At 40.8% G+C, this 25,314-nt stretch overlaps 1 protein-coding gene across 3 annotated transcripts in view; it reads right to left on the minus strand.

Annotated features, from left to right (window-relative positions):
- SYN3 (synapsin III) overlaps window positions 1–25,314 on the minus strand; it is a 458,022-nt gene that overhangs the window by 350,701 nt on the left and 82,007 nt on the right. For all 3 annotated transcript variants that reach the window (XR_010932585.1, XM_067697868.1, XM_067697869.1), the window contains exon 4: window positions 9,651–9,742. Coding sequence is in view for 2 of the 3 variants with exons in the window: in XM_067697868.1 (XP_067553969.1) it covers window positions 9,651–9,742 (92 nt within the window). In the remaining variant the exon portion in view is untranslated. The remainder of the gene's footprint in view (window positions 1–9,650; window positions 9,743–25,314) is intronic.

Here is a 25,314-nt window from a genome sequence, read left to right on the forward strand (position 1 = left end):
TTAGTGTTGCCTAATGCTGGACACTGAGAGCAGGGCTTGTGTAATTAGGCTGGGACCTCATTAACATCTGCCTCCGCGGGTGTTTTTCATTCTTGGTTTCTCCTGTCCTGTATTTTGAATCCCATCTGGCTGTATGGACACGGCTGCCCTTTTTTATTGCTCCATTCTGAAGCCAGGCTTGAATTTGGGCCCAGAATGGCAACAGCCATCCACAATGCATGAATCTTAACATGTCCTGGAATGGCCCCTGCTCTGCTCTCTAAATAGAATTACACAACTTTACTGAGAACCTGGATTGTCTGAGTTGCTCTTGAGCACCTCGAGCTGGCTGGCAGACCACACTTAGTTTGGGTGTTTGACAGAAACCAGAGTAAGGGGTACTATCAGTTTAATTACTACAATTACCCATGATTTAACCAACTCATGTGTAATACTTTGCCATATACAAAGCACTAGTAGAATCTGGCCTTGAGCAGAGATGTGGACTGTTTTGTTTACCGGTGATTCCTATGAGAGTTATTCTTTTGGGGCCCTCCTGCCCCCACCCCATTCTTCTCTGCCCTGCTCTGAGCCCCAGGAGGCTGAACTCTGTGGACAGTACCTATCGGGCTCTCTTGCTCACTGGGCCAAAGTGAGGTCCCAGCAGGAGACTGGAGGGCAGGGGGAAAGGAGGGTGGTGGTACTTCTTCCTAGTGCCCACCCTGCTTCAGTGCAGGACTTTGGAGGTAGCTAAGTTCTTCTACAACTATTGCTTCAACTGCATGGCTCTCCTGCCCAAGTCCAGGTCAAACCTTCTGGATTGAGTCTATTAATTCTACTTCCTTTCCTTGTCCCTTCACCCCTAATGATGATAATGGCTTCTTGCTGTTGTTATTGGATGCCTCATGTTCCCTGAGCCCCACACACCCCTCCGTGATTCCTTTATTAAAATCTCTTTATTTAAACCATTTGGGGATGACTTCTGTTTTCTGCCTAGCCCCTGTCTGATACAATCCTTAATATCTGGAATGGAACCTGGAACATAGTGGGCCCTTAATAAACATCTGTGGAATGAATAAACAAACTTTTCACATATGTCATTTAATCCTTACAAAAACTATGTAAAATAATACAATTACCTTTTACAGATGAAGAAGCTGAGGTTCAGAGAGAGGTAGAATCTCAGGTCTGAGCAACAGATTTCTAAGGAAGAGCAACACACACATCCTGTACCCCAGATGAGCCTGAGTCACACTCAGCACCTGGGAGAAATCTCTACTTCCTGCTGCTTCCAGCACAGACCCAGAGTCCACTCATGCTGGCCTGGGGTGGGCTCAACAGGACCAGATGCCAAGGAGTGGACAAGGGTAATGTGAGTAAGAGAATAACAAAATTTCTATCCTTCTTTGTCTCTTATTACAGTTTTTTACTTAAAGTCTATTTTGTCTGAAATAAGTATGGCTACCCCTGCTCTGTTTGGTTTCTGTTTGCATGGAATATCTTTTTCTACCCCTTCACTTTCAGCCTATGAGTGTATTTAAAGCTAAAGTGAATCTCTTTTAAGCAGCATATTGTTGGGTCTTTTTTTCTTTCAATTCGTTCAGCCACTCTATGTCTTTTAATTGAAAAATTTAATCCATTTACATTTAAAATAGTTATTTAAAGTACTATTGCCATTTTGTTAACTGTTTTCTGGCTGGTTTGTAGTTCCTTTGTCCTTTCTTCCTCTCTTGCTGGGTTCCTTCATGATTTGATGCTTTTCTGTAGGGGTTTGCTTTGAATCCTTTCTTCTGTTTTGTGTATCTCCTATAGGTTTTTGCTTTATGGGTACCATGAGGCTTACATAAAAAATTTTATAGTACAGTCTATTTTAAGCTGATAACAACTTAACTTTAATCACATACAAAAACTACTCTTTTACTTGCCCCTCCCTATATTTTATGTTTTTGATGCCGCAATTTACATCTTTTTATATTGTATATTGATTAACTAATCATCGTAGCTATTGTTATTTTTAATACTTCTGGTCTTTTAACCTTTTTACTAAAGTTAAAAGTGATTTACACACCACCAATACAGTATTAGAGTCTTCTTAATCTAACTAATTACCTTTATCAGTTTTATACTCTCATATGTTTTCATTTTACTAATGAGTGCCTTTTTTTTTTTTTTTTTTTTTTTTTTTTTTTTTTGCTGTATGCGGGCCTCTCACTTGTGGCCTCTCCCGTTGTGGAGCACAGGCTCCGGACGCGCAGCCTCAGCGGCCATGGCTCACGGGCCTAGCCACTTCGCGGCATATAGGATCTTCCCAGACCGGGGCATGAACCCGTGTCCCCTGCATTGGCAGGCGGACTCTTAACCACTGTGCCACCAGGGAAGCCCCATGAGTGCCCTCTTATTTCACTAAGTTCTCACTGTCTAAATTCAGATTCTTGGATCCCCTCAGAATTTGTCTACTGTCTAATTGTATTTTTTCATACTACTCATAATGAGGAACTTACTGCCTCTTTAAGCAGCTCTAACTATGAAACAATCTCCCCCTTGTTAAAAAGGCAGTCCAGTAAGTGGTGACACAAAGGCTCTGGAGCCAACTACCTAGGCTTGAATCCTAGTTTTGACCCTTACTGGCTGGAGACCTTGATTCCATTACTCAACTTATTGGTGCTTCAATCTTCTCATCTAGAAATGTGGATAACAGTACACATTTAATAGGGTTGTTGAAAGGATGAAATGAGTCAATACATGTTAAGTGCTTGGGACAGTGCCTAGCACGTAGGAAATGCTATAAAGCGTTTGCTAAATAAATAAAAATTCATGAATTCTGTGTGTGCAATTCAAGCTGGCTTTATCAAAAAGGATTTTTTTGGCTCCAGCTTGGAGATGAGTCTGGATCCAGGGCCTTGAATAACATCAGCAGGTCATTGACTCTCCTTCTCTATCTTGGCTGTGTTTTCCTTTGCCTTGGATTCATTCTCAGCAGATCCTTCCCTCTAAGAGAAAGAGCCATGGCCACCAGCAGCTCCAGGAGTTCATCCCACCAGCTCAGCAGCCCCAGCAGAACACATGTGTCTCTCACCCAAGAGTTCCAGCAAAAGTCTCACATGAATTCTCATTGGCCTGGCTTGGGTCCCAGGCTTTTTTTTCCCCCAGTGTGACATTCTGATTCTAGGGCTGGTTATTGCTGTCAGCTCTAGACACCACACAGACTGCAAGCTGGGGAAGGGTCGTCCCAATGTAAAATCTAGGTGCCATTCCCCAAAGCAGGAGGAACAGATGCTGGAGAAAACCAGCAGTGGTCTGCTCTACCACCCATCTTGGTCATCTTCCCCAAAGGTGCTCCCCACGAGCAAGACTTTAGATGATCTCAGCTTTGCTCCTATTGTAGACTTGGAAGTGCTTAAGGGCATTTTCAATGCAACACCTAAGTCTCTTTGAAAGAATACACTGCAAGGCAAGAGCACTGCTCGACATTCCTGCTTTGGGAGACCACAGTTAGGGCTTGGTATGGCACTACATGCCGGAGGAAGATTCTAGTGACTCCTCACCTGCAGGATGCAGTGTGAGTCAGGCTGGGGCTACCTGGTTTGTGTGCACATTCTTGCAGGTCTGGCACCTTGTAACCTGTGGCTCGCTGAAATAAGCTGCTGGGCTGAGATTGTAAGCACCATCCTGGGCATGGACAAAATAAATCTTAACAGTTCCATGGATCCTAGAACCCAGAGCTTTGGCTATACTGGCACTGTTCTCACAGCCCTGGCTACTGATGCTTATGGTCTTCCACCAGAAGCATCAACATCATCTGGAAGCCTTTGTGCTCAAATCAAGGTCACAGGACTGACAGCATTGGCTTCATCTGGGAACTTGTAGGAAACTCAGAATCTCAGGTCCTACCTGAAGACCTAATGGATGGGAATGCATTTTAACAAGATCTCTAGGGGGTTTGTATGCACGTTAAAATTTGAGAAGCACTACTGTATCAGTTTTCTAGGGCTTCCTTAACAAAGTACCACAAACTGCATGGCTTAAAACAACAGAAATTTATTCTTTCACAGTTCTAGAGGCTCAAAGTCTGAAATCAAGGTGTCAGCAGAGTTGGTTTCTTCTGAGGGCTGAGGGAAAATTCGTTCTATGCCTGTCTCCTAGCTTCTGCTGATGGATGGCAATCCTTGGCATTCCTTGTCTTGTATCACTCTAATTTCTGCTTCCATCATCACATAGTTTTTCCTTGTGTCTCTGTGTCCAAGCTTCCCTCTTCTTATAAGGATACCAATCACATTGGATTAAGGGCCCATCTTACTCCAGTATGGCCTTAACTTATTACATTTGCAATGATCCTACTTCCAAAGATCACATTCTGGGGTACTAGTCTTAGGACTTTAACACATCTTTTCTGGGGAGACACAATTCAAACCATTACAACTACCTTCCAAGCCTGCCATTCTTAAGTGCTGGGAGACTAGCTGATTAAGAATCACCTAGGGCTTCCCTGGTGGCGCAGTGGTTGAGAGTCCGCCTGCCGATGCAAGGGACACGGGTTCGTGCCCCGGTCCGGGAAGATCCCACATGCCGCGGAGCGGCTGGGCCCGTGAGCCATGGCCGCTGAGCCTGCGCGTCCAGAGCCTGTGCTCCGCAACGGGAGAGGCCACAACGGTGAGAGGCCTGCGTACAGCAAAAAAAAAAAAAAAAAAAAAAATTGAAAAAAAGAAAAAGAATCACCTGGAACAGTTTTGTAAATTTATTTTTGTGAACATTTTAATAAATTTTGGAAGAAGATGGCAGGTCTAGAATGAGGCTTGAGATATCCATTTCTGCAAGGTGATCTTCTTCAGGCAGCACACCCCCAGGATACTCAGCTTTACAGACGACCCAGCCCCAGTTCAGGGCCAATGTGCAAGCAATCTGGGGAGATACTCCATCAGGCTGCCCACTGGAATCACCTGGGGAGTTTTTTTTGGTTTGTTTTTGTTTTTTGTTTGCGGTACGCGGGCCTCTCACTGTTGTGGCCTCTCCCGTTGCGGAGCACAGGCTCCGGACGCGCAGGCTCAGCGGCCATGGCTCAATGGGCCCAGCCGCTCCGCGGCATATGGGATCTTCCCGGACCGGGGCACGAACCCGTGTCCGCTGCATCAGCGGGCAGACTCTCAACCACTGCGCCACCAGGGAAGCCCCCACCTGCAGAGTTTTAAAGCTACCAATACCTAAGTTCTACCCTCAGAGAGCCTAGTGTAATTGGTTTTTCCTATTGCCTGGCTATCAGGATTTTAAAACATTTCCCAGGTAATTCTAATCTGCAGCCAAATTTGGGGATTAATGGAATAGATGCTCTCATTTCTACATATTACAAAGAAGATGATCCAGTCCCTTTCCCAGATAGGGAAACAAGACATAAGACAAATAATCTCAAATATGAACATACACAGATTCCTAAATATTGAATTTTACATTTTTTATAGTTTTTATGTGCATAATGAGGCTGCTGTGAGAAGTAAATAAATGTATATATGTAGCACCATTCTCAAAATCTCCCATGATGGAAGACTTGTTAATTTCTCCTTGCAGTTTTGCCAATTTTTGAAGTACATTTTGAGGCACTTTTTTTGAGCCCTATAAATTTAAAATTATAATCTCTTCTTGGTCAATGACTCCTTTATCCTAATGGGTTACTTCCTTTTCCCTGGTAATGCTTTTCACCTGGAAGTCTATTTTTCCCCCGATATTAATACAACTATATTGGCTAGCTTTCTTTTGCCCAGTTGTTACATGGTATGTATAAGTATGTATGTATATATATATATATTTATTTATAACTTATTTAATATTTAACTTACATATTTATTTAATATATATATTTATTTCCATCTTTTAACTTTCAAACATTCTACAGTCTTATGTTTTAGATGAATCTCTTGAATGGAATATAGCTGTATTTTAAAGAAATCTACTCTGGGGGAGTTCCCAGTGGCCTAGTGGTTAGGATTCCAGGCTTTCACTGCCATGGGTCAGGTTCAATCCCTGGTCGGGGAACTAAGATCTCACAAGCAGCACAGCCAAAAACAGCAACAACAACAACAAAAAAACTACTCTGACAATCTTGCTGTAGATGCTCTATAAATTGAGTATTTAGTTCATTTACATTTAATATAATTACTCATATATACTGGTGATAAAAATATTTAGCAACTTGTAGGGTACTTTGAGAAAGTTGCAGTTCTCACAAGTGACCATGAGATGGCAACTCTAGGGGACTCACAGGCAAACAGCCTTGAAGGGACAAAGGCAACCAGGCGTTTGCTCTCTGGGGTTCCACTACTGCTTCCAAGGGTGTATCTCCCCTGCAACATTTGGGCATCCTCTGACCACAGGAGAAACAAGGATATGGGATGGGGGACAGGAGTGTGGTGAACTGGGGGACAAAAGAGTAGTTCAATGGCCATGCCTAACCATGGGGTAAATAAGGGTGGCTGAAGGCATTCAGTGGGCTCAGGTCAGAGGCTATTTATCAATTTGTATAGAAAGATTTCAATATTTTAATAACCCGTACTGCTGTACACACCATTCAGAATACCAGCCTGTTGATATATATGGGTCTAAACCTATCATCTTATTTTGTGTTATTTATAACAACTGTTCTACGTTGGTTTTTCTCTCCTTTCTTGTTTTCTTTTATTATTTCTATTTTTCTCTCTCATTGTTTTTTATTTATTTATTTTAAATATTTATTTGTTTGTTTATTTATGGCTGCTTTGGGTCTCTGTTGCTGCATGCGGGCTTTCTCTAGTTGCAGTGAGCGGGGGCTACTCTTTGTTGCAGGGCGCGGGCTTCTCGTTGCGGTGGCTTCTCTTCTTGCGGAGCACGGGCTCTAGGCGCACGGGCTTCGGTAGTTGTGGCACAGGCTCAGTAGTTGCGGCGCCCGGGCTTAGTTGCTCCGCGGCACGTGGGATCTTCCTGGACCAGGGCTCGAACCCGTATCCTCTGCATTAGCAGGTGGATTCCTAACCACTGCGCCACCAGGGAAGCCCCTCTCATCGTTTTTAAGTACTACATTCTGTTTCTATTTTTTAAGTAATTATCACAGAGATTACCTTTACTTATTCTTTAATTCTTTAATTTTCATCTTTAACTTTTCAAAGCCTATTATTAATCAATACATAACTTTCCACCCTGACAATACAAGGGCCTCAGAACATCTTAATTATATTTAGCCCCAGCCTCTATACTCACTTACTATGGTTTATTTGAATCCTTCATATATTTTAAAAATCCATAAGATGTCATTATTATGATTATTAATTGTTTTTTGAAGAGAATGTTTATTAGCATTTCCACCTTCTTTGCTCTTCATGTATTCTTGCTGCTCTACGTTATTCTGAGGTCATTTCCTTTTTGCCTAAAGTACATACTTTACAATTTCCCTTAGTGAGGTCTTATCTTTATAAATGTTTTTATTTTGCCTTCTTTCATAAAATACATTTCCCTGAGGATGACGATTATTTTCTTTCAGCACACTGAAGATATCTTTCCACCTCTGCTGCCTGAGAGCCAAGTGTCAGTCTGTTACTCCAATCAAGTAATCTGCCTTCTTCCCTTGGCTACTTTTTATTTTTCTTTATCTTTCTGCATTTAAACTATTGTGTTTTGGTATAGAATTCTTTTTAGTAATCCTGCTTTAAATTTGTTGAGCTTCTAATGTTGGTAGTTTGGTATCTTACTGAAAGATTCTCAGCTATCATTTCTTATTTTACTGCCTCTGCTCCATTCTCTTTTCCCTCCCTTTATGAAACTCTGGCTAAATGAATGTTAGACCTTCTCAGGAGATCTAACCATCTCTTCTGCATTTCCAGTCTTTTTTCTCTTTGTGCTTCATTTGGGATAATTTCTTCTGCTCTACCTTTCATTTCATTAACCGCCTTTTCAATGGTGTCTAATATGCCATTAAACACAACACTTCCAATAATTTTGGTTATTGTAGTTTTCATTTCTAGAAGTTCTGTTTGGTTTTAATAAAACTGGTTGTGTCATTCTTTATAGTTTCCTATTCCTTGCAGATATCTTCCAACCTGATTTTTTTCAACTTAATATGTATGACTTTTTTCTTTTAAGAATGTGTGTTTTTGAGGGTATCTTTCTGCTTATCTATATTTCCTGTTTCTTCTCATTCATAATGTATATGCCTGGTTATTGTTGACTATGTGCTAGCTATTATACAAAAGTTATCTGAATAATTATTCGAAGCCTAGTATGAAAGTGCCTTCCACTACACAGGATCTGCTTTGACTTCTGGCATGTCTGGGATTACCATAAACTAAATTTAATGCTTGAGCTTCCCTGGCAGGCCAATCAAAGTGCAATTCAAGCTTCAGTGACTTGTGAGGGCTCATCTACCTATAGTTCACATTCACCTTGAGATGTAGTCCTTTGAGGTCTCAGCTTATTTTGGGTAGGGTCTACCATTATACCTTGAGAAAACCTGGCTATTTCTTTCTTTCTCCCTTGCCCCTGCTAGGCTATCAAAACCAATTTTCAAGTTTGCTAGACTCAGCAGTACTCTCAGGAAAAATGAAGCTTCTGTACTCATTTATCTCTCTGGTTTCCATTTCCTATCATTCTCTTCCTAGTAAGTCCTTACTGTCATGTCAACTCTTTGATGGATTTGAAGATTATCGTTATTTAAAACCAGTTTTTAAGTTGTTTTCAGATAACCTACAGTTGGTCTACCATTACTGGAAATAGGAAGCCATGTAATGTTTTCATTGGCAAATGGCAGGTACTCAGTAAATGATGGCTGATTTAGTAAAATTATCATAATTTCCCAAACATACTCCTTTTTTTTGCTTGTTGGTTTATACAAAGACTGTTTCCTATTCTTAAAACACATAGAATGCCCATATTCTACCATCTGAAAAGGCTCAGAACAAATGCCACCTTTTCCTCAAATTTCTTCTTGTTGTCTCTACTTCCCCAAATCTGAATTCTATTTCTTCCCCACCTAAACCCTCACAGGACCTAGTCTGTACCATTCTTTGGGTACTTAACTAGATAGAAATATTTTAATACCCTATTTACCTCTCCTGCAGATTTATACTTTTTTGACATTTCTGATCTTCTGAAGAATTCCCTCACTTCCCCTCCAGTTCAGCTGTTTATATTATAAACAGATTTGGGGGCGAAATATTATATCTAGTACTTTTAGGTGTGATGTCCTGGGAGGGGAGTCTCTGAACACTTACTCTGTTCTACTGCTGGAAGCGGGATGCAGCCTATTCTAATAAACTCTTAACATTTGTAGAGCACTTTAGAATTAATAGGGTATTCTCACATACATGTCTTCTACTTCCATGTTCACTATCATCATGCCGCAGATGAGAATCACATGGCAAGAGAGACTAAATAATATCCCCGAATAGAGCCATAAAGTCAGAAATGGAACCCAAGTCTTCTTTCTCCAAGCCCAGGGCCCATTCCAGCATACTCAGTTGCTTTCCCATATTGTTTGTGCCACCAGTCATTCCTATGCAATAATACCTAAAACTCTCTGGAAGCAGACATTCCGTACATGAAAGCACGTGTAGTAGAGGAGTTAGGTTGCAGGCAACAGACAAAGGGGTTGGCAAAGGGAGATACCCCATACACACCTCTCAAATGAAGGTTTTCTGTACCTCAGTCCACCTTACCTCACAACCTTGGTCCCATTTCTCACAACCTGCATGTCCACCATACAGCCCCCAGTAACATAGGCAGCTAGATTCAACTCTGAGAATTCAGCCTGAAAGAGAAAGCAAAACAATAAGGATTCATCAAATACTAGTGATGCCAATAACTTATAACATTTATTGGATACTTATATGTGCCAAATACACATTTAAACCTCACCTGAAACATAAGAAATTAGTAATATTTTTTATCTCCCTTTTTGAAAGATGAGGAAGCTGAGGTGCAGAGAGACATAGTGACATGTCCAAAGTTGCATTGCTACTAATTTCTACCTCCTTGAAGGTGGAAGAAGCAACTCTAACTCCAGTGGAGGGGACGGTGGGGAGAGATAGGAGGTGGGCATGGAAGAAACTTCATGGTCACCAAGAGAGGGGCAGAGGCAAGAGTATAGGGAGTATTCTTGATGTTTCTGTGCCAGCTACAATCCTGCACTTGTATTTTATTAGACACTTCTGTATCCTTATAAGTCCATCTTTTTGTTGGCTTATTTGTTTGAGCAAGCTTTAGCAAATCTATGTTGCTATTCCTGTGGAATATATCCGTCCTACCAGATTATATGCTCCCTGGGGATAGCGATTTGATGTTATAACCGTCTGTTTCCTAGGGTTGCCATAACAAAGTACCACCACTAGGTGGCTTAAACACAGAACACTGTCTTCTCACAGTTGTGGAGGCTAGAAGTCCAAAATCAAGGTGTGGGCAGGGTTGGTTCTTTCTGAGGGCTGTGCAGGAAGGCTCTGTTCCAGGCCTCTCTCCTTGGTTTGTAGATGGCCACCTTCTCCCTATCTCTCATTACAATGTTTTTCCTCTATGCGTGTCTCTGTATCCCTTTTACCAGTCATACTGGATTAGGACCTCACTTTAACTTGATTACCCCTGTAAATATCCTATCTCTAAATACCTATGTTCAAAAAAGGTCACATTCTGAGGTACTAGGGGTTAGGACTTCAACACAGGAATTTTAGGGAAACACAATTCAACCTGTAACCCCATCCTAGAAAATGCATAGTACTAGACTGACTTACACAGAAGCCAAAAGCTATTTCTTTGAATTTAACAAACAAAAATAACTGCTCACATACATGAAACACTCACTATGTTCCAGGTACTCTCCTAAGCATTTTATACGTATGAATTCCTTTAATCCTCATACTTGTCCAGATGAAAAACCGAGGCAGAGAGAGATCAAATAACTTGCACACTGTCACACAGTAGGTAGCAGAGCCAGGATTTAACCCCAGGAAGTCTGGCTCCAGCCTGTGCTTTTAACTGCTGCACCCCACTGTCCTCACTGTTTAGCTGAATAAGATATTAGGTGGATTACAAATGGGAATTTTAGGGACCTAAAAATAAACCACTTAAAGAGAAAAACAAGTTTACATTGAAGGGAAATATCATTTCATGGTGATTTAACTGTATCCCCTTGGAATCATTTACCAGGAATTATGACCAAAGACCTAGCCATCTCCCCAGATGGCTTTAAAGCAAACCCAGAGTGCTTGTGTTTCTTGCTCTAATTAATAACCTCATTATGCTGTGGCAAGGTGAAAAGCAAAAAGCCCTGTTAATGAGGTCAGGTTGGTTAACAGTGGTAATGACCTAGTTATTAAATCTAATGCCTTAAAAATTCAGTCCCATCATGTTTCAGATACTTCATTTGTGAGATTATGAAGAAGAATTAGCACGAAAAGTTGTTGCTTCTGTGCATGAAGCAGAAGAAGTTAGAAGAAAGTTGCAACACAGAATAGCTGGGCACCAAGTATATGAAAAAAGGGAGTGAATCAGAATCTTGGATGGTAGAATTTCTAACTCATAGATGGCAAAGACCCAGGGGCTGTCTTGCTGCCCAAATGGAAGGCCAAATACCTCGACAGAAGACACCCTCAGGCTTGTACATACCAGTCAGAAGTTCATCTTGGTCAGATCCGGGTGTCTACAGTTGTTTCCTGGTCATGGTTTATGAGTAATTACAGAAGATAGATGCCTGGGTTATAGGGCAGCGAGCCTCTGCTCGGTCAAGCACGGAGAGTCGGGGTAGCAAAGAAAGTGTACCTCTTGCATTTAACTTTCTAAAAACTTCAACAACCACGGGAATGAGCATAGAAGTATCTAACCATCTCTCATTCAGGTTAGCATGATGACTCCCCTGGTAGAATCCCAAAGACCAGCCAATTTTGAAGACCCTGAAAGCTCTCGTAGAAACTGTAGTGGGTTGAATTGTATCCCCTAAAAGATATGTCCAAGTTCCAACACTTGATATCTGTGAATGTGACCTTGTGTGGAAATAGGGTCTTTGCAAATATAATTAAGGCTCTCAAATGAGATGATCATCCTGGATTAGGGTGAGCCCTAAATATAATGAGATGTCCTTACAAAAGAAGAGAAGGGGTGACAGAGGGCCACAGGAAAGAAGGCTGTGTGAAGACAGAGGCAGAGATTGGAGTTACACTGCCAAAAACCAAGGAACAACAGGAGTAACTAGAAACTGGAAGAGGAAAGGAAGAAGTCTCCCTTAGAGCCTTCAGAGGGAGTGCAGATCTGTTGACACCTTGATTCCAGATTTCAGGCCTCCAGAACACTGAGAGGATAAATTTCTACCGTTTTAAGCCACCAAGTTTGTGGTAATTTATTACAACAATCCTAGAAAAGTAATACAATAATTTTGGAAATTGGATCCAATTTTACTATTGCATGCAAAGGTGTCAGGGTTCAAAGAAGGTCAACTGGTTTAGGTAAGGCTCCTTTACCCACTTCACCAAACACATAGTTAAATGCATATAAATACACACATACATTCTCTCTCTCTCTCCCCCCCTCTCTCTCTCACACACATACAGTAATATATTGTAAAACACTACTATCAGAGTCACTTAAATTTTCTACATAAGTTAACCTTTTGACCTCAAAACATTTTGGTCCCAACTATTTTTAATGTAATGTCTCTTTAAATACTACACATTAGGCATTGTGGTATAGATAAATAATTTTCAAAGAAACTACATTTAAATATAACTGTTCAAGATATTAGCTGATGTGTTTGGTCAAGTTACTAACTGCTTTGAATCTCACCTCTAAAATGGAGGCAATGATATCAGTAGTATCTACCTTTAAATTTTTTGGTAAAGATTCAAGATAGTGTATATGAAGCATCTAGCACAGAGCTGAGACATACACAGGAAGAGGATCTCTGTAAACAGCTATCATTATTATGTTCAAATATTTAATTGTCTTAGTGAGAGTAAACTGAATGCATAAAAAATGGTATAACCAGAAAAAGAGCAACCCCTTCAAATATTTATAACATAAACAATTTTCAAAATATTAAGGCATAAAATATAAAGAGCAAGGACTTTTGCTTAATGGCCACAAGGGAGTAACAGGGATTATATTTACACTCTCATCTTAAACTTAGAAAGCCAGACAAACTATATTAAGTAATAGTTTTCAGACACTGAACAACAGGCATTGCAGGACTGTGACCCCTGCAGAAAGGAAACACATGAAATTACCCCTGTGATTGCCCTAGCTGACTGCCTGGAGGCAATTCCCAGGCGTGGGAGAATGCAGTCAGTGCCCAGAAGTCTCACTAAGAGTCAGAGGTTAGGATTCAGGGATGCTGAGGTGGCTAGAATTTGCAGTGCAGAGCAAAGGAAAGATACAATTGCCCAGAAAAAGACCTCCAGGCAGATCTGTAAGTCTTTGGCTGAGTACTGATCTGAGCATGCATGAAAGGAAAGTACTCAGGGCCAATGATAGAGCTATCAGAAAACAGTAGACTCAACACTCCAGACACAGGGCTGGAGATAGTTCATGTTCTCACCAGTCAAAGTGTAAAGACCTTGTAATATGAGTAGAGTTCTCAAAAATTTAGTAGTAGGGCTAAATTAGCCCTGGACTGCAGCATGCTCTGGATCTAAGATGACCAATTTGTACCAGTTTACTTGGAGCTTTCCCAACTTTAAAACCAAAAGTCCCACTTTTCAGAAGCCCCTTCAGTCTCAGTCTTTAACTGAAAGTTCCATGTCCTGGGAAACTCCTTTGTCCCAGGCAGACTGGGATGATTAATCACTCTATCTAGATCTGTCTAAGAAAAGTTTTAAAGGTTTAACAATTTTAAAGTTTTAAAACTAAGAAAAGTTTTAAAGGCATGCCCTGAAGGGATCAAACTTATGCCAAGTAATTTAACTGCATCCCAAAACAAAGTACAACACTATTTATAGGAATACAACAAAATCCAACACCCAACATGTTAAATTTACATTGCAAAATTTATGAAATTCAATCATAAATTACCAGACATGCAAGGAAGCAGGAAAATATGAACCATACTAAGGAGAAATCAAGATCCAGAAACGAGAGATGATGGAAAGAGCAGAAATGGAAGTTAAAACAACTATTATAAATATGCTCCACATTCTCAAGAAGGTAGAGGAAAACTTCAACATGATAAAGAGAGAAAGGTAAAACTTAAAAATGGAAAAAACAGAAATTTCATAGATTAAAAGTATAATATCTTAAACATAAAATGTATTGTATGGGATTAATATCAGATTAGACAAAACAGAAGAAAATATGAGTGAGCTTGAAGAGAAAGCAATATACACTTGTACAAAATGAAGCCCAGGCACAAAAATACTGGAAAAAAAAAAAAAAAAGAACCTCAGTAAGCTACAGGACAATATCAAACAGTTTAATATATGTGTAACTGAAGTTCTAGAATGAAAAAAAGGTAAGATCATAAGGGTTTTTAAAGGGTTACGGTTAGGAAATATTTAAAGAAAAATGGCCAAAATTTTTCCAAATTTGATGAAAACTATAAACCCACAGACCCAAGAAATTCAGTGAATCCCAAGCAGAAGAAACATAAAGAAAATCCTACCAAGGCACATAACAATCAGCTTACTAACAAACCAGTGATGAAGAGAAAATCTTCAAAGCAATCAGAGGGGGAAAATACACTTTATATAAAGAGAAGCAAAGATAAGAAAGGCAGCCAATGTCTCGTCAGAAAACATTAAACTAAAAGACAGTGGGACAGCTTCTTTAAAGTACTGAGAAAAAAAAAATTGTCAACCTAGAATTTTATATCCAGCAAACTACATTTTAAAAAAATCAAGGCATGCTAAAAACTTTTTCAGGCAAATAAAATTTGAGAGAATTTATTGTAAGTCTAAGAAATGTTAAAGGAAGCTTTTCAGGCAGAAGGAAAATAAAACCAGATGGAAATTTGTACTGACACAAAATGAAGAACTCTGCATATGGTAACTAAATGGATAAATATGAAATATTTTTTCTGTTTTAAAATGTCTATAAAAAATAATCAACTTAAAAAATATTTCTGAAATCAAATTTATTCTAGAGGAAATTATACTCATTTGGACCACTTATACTTTCTTGTTTATATTTCTAATTTCTCTGATGACGTTTTTCTTCAAAGTCTCCTTAATTTGAATTAGGGTCAAGTTGTCATAGTCTGCCATGCCTGTAGGCACCTCACTTTCACTCTTCATTCTTCCATAAAAAGTACATTTGTAAATACTCCAGGACTCAAAAGGAAGTCTGTTCCTTTTGCTTCAGCATAGTTCTCTGCTTCTGAGGGCAAACAACTGACTGCAAAACAATACTATGTATTATGGGAGTTTATGACACGTGTGGAAGTAGAAAGTGTAACAAGAAGAACACAAAGATGGAAATGCAAATGTACTGTTAAAAAGTTCTTACAGTGTATGTAAAGTGGTATAATCTTACTTAAAGATAGATCTTGATAAAGATATTGTGAACCTTAGAAGAATGCCTCAAAAAAAAAAGAGGGATAGCTAAATTAAAGTTCACAAATTTTAAGTTTAGCGCTCGATGGATTTTAATTGATTTGTACTTGTATAATCAATATCAGGATGAAGACTAAGAAAATTTCCAGCCTCCCTGAATGCTCCCTCAACCTCATTATAGCTGATATCAACTCTCACACCATGATGCTACCACTTTAATGTCTTCTAGTTCCATAGCTTACTTTTGCAAGTTCTTGAACTTCATATAAATGAATCTCACAGTATGTACTCTTTGGTATTTGCCTTTTTCACTCATCATTATATCTGTGTGATTCATCCATGATGTTGGGGTTAGATGAAATCATTTTACTTCTGTGTAGTGTTTCACTGTCTGAGTATACAATAATACATTTACCTGTTCTGCTGATCATGGACACTCAGACTATTTCTAGTCATTGGCTATTAAGAAAAAAGGTGTTTTGCACATTCTTGTACATCTCTTTTGGCGGACATATACACTCATTTCTTTTGGGTATATACCTAGGAGTGAAACTGCTGGGTCATAGGATAGGCATATATTTAGCTTTAGAAAATATCACTGAAGAATTTCCCAAGGTGGTTTCATCAATTTAAACACCTATTAGGATTATGAGAATTATAGTTGTTCCATGTCCTCTTCAACACTTGGTAGTATTTTAAATTTTAGCTATTCTGATGGGTGTTTAGTGGTAGCACATTGCAGTTTTAATTTGCATTTCTCTGACAGTGATATTGAGCACCTTGTCAAGTGCTAATGAGCAATTTAGATAATCTCTTTGATTAAATGCCTGTTCAAATCTTTTGTTCATATTTTTATTTTTTGTTTGCACTTTTCTTATTAGTATGTAAGAGGTATGTAAAATATATTCTGGACACATTCTTTGTTAGATACAACCATTTGCAAATATCTTCTTCTAGTCTGTGGCTCATCTTCTAACTTTCATAATTTTTAAAATGAAGATTTTATATAAATACAGAAAACAATTGTAATAACTTTTACGTTAGTGTTCTTATTGTATTTAGTTTAAAAATGTTTTGCTTATCCCAAGGTCATGTGAAGCTTTATTGTTTTATATTTCACATTGAGGTCTATAATCCATCTATAATTAATTTTTTGCATAAGATGTAAGGTAGGTTAAGTTTTTCCATGTGGTTATTCAAATAACTTGGCACTATTTATTAAAAAGACCAATCTTTCTTAATAGAATTGCACTGATGCCTTTGCCAAACATCAAGTCACTTCGTATGTGGCAGTCTATTTACAAATTCTCTATTCTATTCTATTGATCTATTTGTTTATCCTTACCTCTGTCTCAAGTTGTTTCAGTTACTGTAGCCTGACAGTGTCTTGACATCAGATAGTATAATATTCTAAGAAGGAAGCAACCCAAATAGTACCCAGTGATAACAGGTCCAAAGACAAGGCAGAATGACCACATACCTCTTACCCCCTCAACCTGCTGATCAGATAAAAAGTCTTCCTACTCACCCACTCCAAGATACACACAGACACTGGGCAACCAGACAACCTCAAAGGCTCTGTTCAGAATAAACTGATTGGATGTTTCCCTAGCGATGTAATTGACTGGACAGAATATATTCCAGTACTATTTCCTAATTCAGACTTCAACCCACCATTGCAGCCAGACCTCTCAAAGAGTTCCTCAGGGGAAAGCCCCACCTCTCTTAAAGGTTAAAAAAAAAAAAAAAAGAAAAATCAAGAGCTCAGTCCCCTCAGCTTCCCTGACAGTGAAAACAATTCTTAACAGCTTGTTAGTGTGATCTGCCAGCTGGGAGGATGATAAACAAAGAAGCCAGCACTTCTGTTACTTTGGGTCTCCACCTATACTGAGGAATGGTGACTGTGGCATTCCACCATTGCCATGCTTACCTACACCTACAAATTTTTCTTTGCTTTCTAAATGAACTTGTGAGTTTCAGCACAGTTTTAAACATCCTCTATTATTTTAGCTTCTTTCTATTGTACTTTGTTGAAAGCTTGAGCCCACTATCTTATCTGCATTACTTTTTACTTATTTGTTGTTAGTAGGGAGATTTTAAAGTTATATGAAGGCTGCATATAACTATGATTGTCAAGATTCTGTTTTAGGAAAGAAAATAGTCATGTTATATGTTTGCAGGATATTACCACCAGACACCATTAAAGACAAATAGGTTTTCACAAAATCAGGCATATATATGGTCTTTGTATTTTGCTACTCTTGTTAAAACCAGGTGTGCGAGGTTTTCAACATTGATCTCAATGATACCTGAAAGTGCTGGACTATCTGAGTTTTCCTGTTTATAACTTTTAGTAAACATATACATGGAGGAAGGAAAGAATGGTGGAAAAGAAATTGGTCTTGAAGTCTGGGGTCCAGGGAGCTAAATTTTGGATTTAACACTGACCCGTGTATGACCTTAGGCAAACCCCTCATTCTCTCTCCACTTTAATTCTCTTCATCTTCAAAATGAAACTCATAATCAACATGAGTCAATTACATCTATGGTCCCTTTCATTTTCATCTCTCTTCCTTTCTTAGCCAGTGTCTCCTAATGATCACAGAAGGAAAATACTATTATCACAGCATATGAAAAAGAAATGCCAAGCAATCATATTTTTATTAGAAAGTTGTTCACCACTTTATACCCAGCTCCTGGTACACAGCAGGTATTGAAAACATACTTGTAGGATAAAGTGTTATTTTTATACTTTATAGGTGGGCACCTACACATGCTAAATAACTCACCTTCTGAAACTCTGTCCATTGCCAGATCCACTAGACCATAGGAATGGGGAGGGTGTTTCCAGGCAGAGAGGAGGAAAAAGGCCCAATCTAAGTTTCCATGAACAAAAGCGCAGGTGAGAACACAGGGTTCTCGGATCAATGGAGTCGTGAGATGTCTTCTGTAGCTGGGGCATGGAGTATATGGAGGAACACAATAGGACAGAGCTAGAAAGGTGGGTGGGAGACCAGTTCTGAGGATTTTGAATTCCCTGTGAAGGAATGTGAATGTCACTCTATAGGGTATTAGTATTCTATTGCTGCCATAACGAATTACCACAAATGTAACAATTTTAGACAACACAAATGTATTATCTCACTGTATACATCAGAAGTCCATGTTAGTTCAGCTGATTTCTGTTCCAGGTTTCACAGAGCCAAAAATCAAGGTATCAGCCATCTGGGCTCTTACTGGGAAGCTTTGGGAAGAAGCTGCTTCCAAGCCTATCAGGTTGTTTGCAGAATTGAGTTCTTTGCAGTTGTAGGACTGAGGTCCTACTTCCTTGCTGATTTCAGCTGGGAGCCTCTCCCAGCTCCTTAAGGCTGTCTGCACTCCTTGTCACATTGCACTTCCCATCTTCAAACTAGTCATGGCATGTTAAGTCCTTCTCATTCTCCAAAATTTTCTGACTTCCCTTCTGCCACATCTCCCTCTCTAGCCAGAGAAAGTTCTCCGTTTTTAAGGGCTTCTGTGGTTAGACTGGCCCACTTGGATAATCAGAGATACTCTTCCTATCTTAAGTCCTTAATTGTAATCACATCTTCAACTCCCTTTGGAGTATCATTTTCATAGGTTCCAGGGATTAGGGTGTAGTCATCTTTGGGAGACCACTGGGAAACACTAAGGTATGCAGAGTAGGGGAGAGGTAAATATTTAACCACAAATATTTACATAGTACTTTCTAAGTTCCAGGCTCTATTATCAGTGCTAGATATGGTTGGAATCATATCCATTAACAAAATCTCTTCTACAGCACCGTAGATCAGAAGGAAATATAAGCACCTGTTTATAATTAAACACATGTCCAGTTCCAAGAAAAGACGTGCACACACACCTACGAGTGCACACACACACACACACAAACAAGATGGAACGCATTCAGTTTCCTGTAAGGTCTTTCGCTGATTCTCTCTGGAACTGGCACCTGGCAAGTATGTGATGCCAAGCAGATAATATTACTGAAAGCAAGGGGTATTCATGTTTAGTTACCAATAATTGCATTTGCGATGATAATGATGTTGTTGACAGAGTAGAAAATGGTGATTGCAATCATCATTATTATAATAAGTTGAAGGATGCTATTAGGCCCACAGATCAATGGGAAAGAAACTGAAATTGGGACTTGGAATTGGATGAGTGACTGGAATGTACACAAGAAACCAAAAATGTGTGGGAATGTGGAGGTAGCAGCTATCAGCCTTGACCATGAAGCCTGACTGAAGGAGGGAGGATTTTGACAAAAGAGCTGTTGTCCAGAGTTCCTGAGAAAGACAAGATGCTGGCAGACAGATTGTTCTGGAATCCAAGGGTGGCTGATAAGATACTGGAAATTCCTGTTAGTTAGTGAAGACCTATCTGGTCCAGACTGTACCCTAAAGCCCTTAGAGTGTGCCCCTTTCCATGGTCTTAGACACCCTCTGTAATTTGCAGGAGAGGAAAGTGAGACAAGAGATACACAGATACTGAGCTGATAGCAGAAGGTGGGCAGCCTCCAGTACCTGTCCTAATGCTAGGACAACTTCTCACCCTCTGCCCTATTCGCTAACCTTTCTCACTACACCTCATAAAAAGGAACTGTTAATCTAGTGCTTAGGACATCACAATGCTGCATTAAACAGTGGACAGGGTCATTGCTGGGTTGAAAAGCCAGGCAATCGTGTGTGATTCCGGCTTCCACACTCTGCTTCTCTGTAGCTGAGTGCCTGCTGATCTGGGTGGTCATCATGTTAACGTCCTCTCTCCTGCTTTGCAGCTCCTCAGAGGCCAACCTCAGCATCCATCTCTCTTTCAGCCACTCTCTCCCATGAGCTGGCAGCAGTGAACTCTGATTCCAAAGAGGCCCAGCTGTCCTGCTCTTTCTTTTTACAATTGTGTTCGTTGTACCTCGGAACTATCTAGTAATACATATGTAGTAAGTGATGTCCATGAATGGGATTTTGGCTTTAAAGACAGGTAAGAAGCTGCACTGCTTTGGTCTAGAGGTGATTCAGGCCAGCTTCAGCAGGTGCCCCTGCACGGGGTGGGAGGGGCGGGGTGGGCCTAGGCCAGCTAACACTTAGTGGTATTTCAACTCTTATTTGCTCTTCCTCTTTGTGTTTTTGTCTGTCTTAGGAACCTGGAAAAGGGCTGGTGGTGGTGATTGTCAAGGTAGGATTAGGGCATTCTCAAGTCCTCTAGCAAGTTTTCATCAAAATTCCACCCTAATCCCTAACAGACTGTTATGTTTACTCTTGGGAAGGAAACTGTGTTATTAACAAATTCCTTTTTAAAAAATCAGCATTCTGCATGTACTGTAATCTTCTTCACTTCTTAAGTTCTTTCAGAGTCTCATAGAGTCTAAGAGAATCATTAAAAGCATAAACAGCAGCAATAATAAAACAGTACTAAATACAAAAAACCTAAGCTTTACACAGGTTGTGAGATCCTACATGACACTGCCTCCCACCATCCCCTGTCCTCCCCAGTTCGAACTCACTCTGTTATTTCCACACTGGCCTCCTTTCCATTGTCAAACACACTGAGCAACTCCAGCCTCCAATCCCCCAGCCTCTAAGTCTTGCTTCCCGGAGCTGGCAGCACACCTCTGCTCCCTGGCGCCCACAGTGACACCTCCCCACAAAGCATCTGCTGTGCTCCAAGCTCAGTTTTCTTGCTTAATCTTCCCCCACAGCATTCATCCCCCTCTGACATAAATATTTCCATCCATCCCAATTAAATATTTAATTGTCCATCTCTCTCACTAGAACAGAAGCTCCAGGGGGCAGGGATTTTGTCTGTTTTGCTCAGAGCTCTAACCCAGCACCTAAACCATTCTCTGGGGAAAGAGAACAGGTGCTCTGTAAATATCATTGAATGAACAGATGCTCATTTTGCAGATGCCAAAGGTGAGGCCCAGGGAAGCAGAGTGACTTTGTCCAAAGTTGCAGCTTGAGATCCAAACCCAGGCTGACACCCTTCACACTGCACCAAGTGGCTTATTTGGGGTGACTCGTGTCCTAAATCGCAGAGCTCTCATTTTTACATCTTCCAGTGTCTTCTCCACGTCAGTATGCAGTGTCTGCTAGGGAAGCCTACAGGCCCCTACTTCACCACTCTGCTTCTTCTAACTGCCCTGTTGATGGCAAGTACTTGGCAGGCGGCCCAAGGCCTGCTCTCAGCAAGAACTGCTTCCTTTCGGTTTCCCAGCAGAGGCCGTGTTTTCAGCTCCGAGGGCCTGATGGGCTCAGTGACTTCCCTGGCTGGCATCTCGGGGCTGAGCTCTTTTCCACCAGTACAGACTCACCTTGCAGACTTTGAAAGTCTGCAGACTCATTCAGTGGACACTTCCAGGGGAGGAAATCTTGTGCAGAAGCAGTGCTGGGCATCTCAGCGAAGGTCTTGACCACTGGGTCAGCGAGTGCTGCCTGGCAGTACTGCCCGCCTCCCATGCCAAACCCCCAGCTACACAGGAAGATGCAAAGGCACCTCTGCTCATCAGAAAATCATAATATTCCACTCTGTGTGTGTGTGTGTGTGTGTGTGTGGAGAAGGCAGGGAAGGGAGAGAAAAAACATAAAAACATGTCAAAATATACATAAAAAGGTAGAAAAATAAAATGATAAAACCTACATTCTTAAATGTTCAAGTAATGAAATATCCAAAATTAGTTGGAGTTTACCACATTATTTTTTAAAAAAATCAACAGCACTGATTTGCAGTTTACGAAGTGTTTGGTATATAATGGTTTTTAGAACTGAACCCCATGAGTCTGAATCTGAGCTTTACCCCTAACTTGCTATGCAAGTTTAGACAAGTTAGCCTTTCTATGCCTCAGTCCCTCATCTGTAAACAAGGCTAAGAATGGTACCTTCCTAGGGCAGCAGTGAGCATCAGATGAATTAATCCATTTAGGAGCCCTTAGCAAGGTGCCTAAGTGAAAATAAGTGAGTAATCAATGTTAGCTATGACGGTTATATTCTTTAATTTGATCATTACAATGACCTCTTGATACGAGGGTAGGCATTAGCATTCCCATTAGCGGATGAGAAAACTGAGAAACAGAGAGCAAATGACTTGGCGAAGATCACAAAGCTACTGAGCAAGAGAGCTGGAACTTGAACTCACGTCATCCATTAATTCATTTAACAACTTATTTTTGAGCAACTACTGTGTCTGTTACTTTCTCTGATGACACAGCAGTGAAAGTACCAGACAAAAATCCCTGTTACCACAGAACTTGTATCTAATGGGGTGAGATAGACCATTAACAATAAATAATGTGTCAGGAGAAGAAAAACAGAAGGCGGTCAGGAAAAGTGGCACTTGGTCAGTGATATGAGCAAAATGAGGGAGACCATACCAGTAAGGAGGGTGGTTTTCCAGGCAGAGAGAACAGCAAGCACAAAGGCCCTGAGGCCGGAACAAATGTGCAGAGTTCAAGGAACAGCAAGGAAGCCCTGCTTGGAGCAGGGCTAGTGAGGGCATGAGTGGAAGGAGACAAGGTCAGAGAGGGGACGATGGAACAGATCGTGGTAAGGATTTTATTCTGCATGAGACACTAAGATGTTAACACCATCACCATCCTCATCACCAACATCATCTTTACCAACGTCAGTGAACGTAACAATTCATCATCTTCATCAGCATTATCATCATCACATTTGGTAATGCAAGAAGTCAAGGAGTAGAGTTTGAGAAAAAGCACCAGTAGTTGTGTCATCCTGATTTTTAAGGAATTTCTTAATGGCCAAGTTTTGTTCTCCAAAGCCTAGATGTACATTTGTTAGGGGTTAAGGTAGGGTTCTACTGGCTGGTGGCCAGAGGACCCAGGCAAGCCCTAATTCTGCCTGGACAGTCACTCCTTCCTGTTCATATTCCCGAGAAGCAACAGCACCTGAGAATCAAACTAAAACATCCATTGTCATTTTCCCTCTGCCAGGGAAAACTTCAAGGGTAGCGAGAGCTTTTGATAATGTCCTGAGGATAGAAAGAGTGTTCACTGAAGGAGACAGGGAGAGGGAGGAGGGGGGGAGGGGGAGAAAAATGGAGAGAGAGGGTAAGGGGGAAGAAGAGGGAAGGCGGAGGAGGGTGGAATGAGGAGTGTGAGGAGGAGGAAGAAGCTTTAAGGGGGGACAGAGTGGTGGCACAACCAGAGCCTCATCTCTTCTCATCTCTAGAGCTTTTATAAGGTTGAGAGACCTAGGAACAAATTTTGCCACCTGCAACAAATTTTTGCTATCGATGACAGATCGGGCAAATGTTCAGAGATTTTAAGACCACGGCTTAGCTACACAGAAAAGGATGATGGGTCATGTCCCCTTGACATCTACTTCTCATTGTTGAGCTGGGTTCCACAGGTTTAAACACCATTCTGCTGAATGATCAGAAAAGTGTGTTTGTTTATAGGATTAAACAAAGCAGGTGTGAAAGTCTCCCCACATTTCTCCAGATGGATGATGGATGGGTTGCAGATTGGGGTGCAGAAGCAGAGTCCATGTTTGGCAGTTGTTTCACAGGTGGGTGCGAGACTGAAGGTGAGAAGGTGACTGTGGGGCTGGAGCTTTGGGAGGAGTTGCTTGGGGTGGGATGAGGCTAGATATGCAGCAGGCACGACCCTGTACCACCGTAGGAGGGGAGATCCTGAAGAAGTTTAAATAACACTGATGTAATTTAATTTCTGTAGATTCTTTTTTCCAAATTGAAACTGGTAATGTGATGACAAAAACAAATACTCTAGCCTACCTTAACATGCTTTCCTTTATTTAGTTTTCATTGTACACATCCAACACCATTTTCAGCACTGTAGGAAGGAAAAAAGCATTCAACCTTCCTTTTCTACCTGCTGCAACCCACAGCGTGGGCCTCACCTCCTCTCCCCAGGGCTGCCTCCCAGCTGTCTCCCCTCCCCGCTTCCCTCCACTCAATCCAGTCTGCACATCCAGGGGACCAGGGTAAAGCCCTGCACCAAGATGAGGACTGGCCACTCCCTCTGCTTAGGCCTCAGGAAATATGGCTGGATATGAACCCCAGACATGGAGGCCCTGCTGCCCTCCAGCAGCTTGGGCTTGGTGCTGGACACTTTGGAAAGACCTGCAGGGTTAGCACTCAGAGTGCTAAACGCTGTGAAGAAAAATTAAGCAGGTAACATGACACAGAGTGATTGAGAAGTGTGCATGGGGGGGTGCCATGTCAGACAGGGTGGCCAAGCACCTCTGAGAAGGAGATATTTGTGCAAAGAACCTGAATGAGCCATGCAGATACATCGGGAAAGAGGGTTCCAGGCAAAGAGAAAAGCCCTGAGGCAGGGTGTGTTTGCTTGAGTCTTTTGAAGTTTGTCTTCATTGTGGTAAAATACCCATAACATAAAACTTACCATTTTAACTGTTTTTAAGTGTATACATCAGTGTCATTAAATACATTCACACTGTTGTGCAACCACCACCACCATCCATCCATTCCCAGAACGTTTTCTTCATCCACAACAAAACCTTTGTGTCCATGTAATACTAACTCCTCATCTTCCAGAGCCCCTGGTAACCACTATTGTACTTTCTGTCTCTATGAATTTGACTATTTGAGGTACCTCATATATTGTGGGATCACAATATTTGTCCTTTTATGTCTGGCTTATTTTATTTAGAATAATGTTTTCAATGTTTGTCCATGTTGTAGCATATGTCAGAATCTCCTTCCTCTTAAAGGCTGAATAATATTCCATTGTATGGATATATATCACGTTTTGTTTACCCATTCATTTGCCAGTGAACACTTGGGTTACTTCTACCTCTTGGCTCTTGTGAATAATGCTGCTATGAACATGGATTTACAAACA

The sequence above is a fragment of the Pseudorca crassidens genome, chromosome 11 (assembly GCF_039906515.1).
Source record: "Pseudorca crassidens isolate mPseCra1 chromosome 11, mPseCra1.hap1, whole genome shotgun sequence".
Classification (NCBI taxonomy): domain Eukaryota; kingdom Metazoa; phylum Chordata; class Mammalia; order Artiodactyla; family Delphinidae; genus Pseudorca; species Pseudorca crassidens.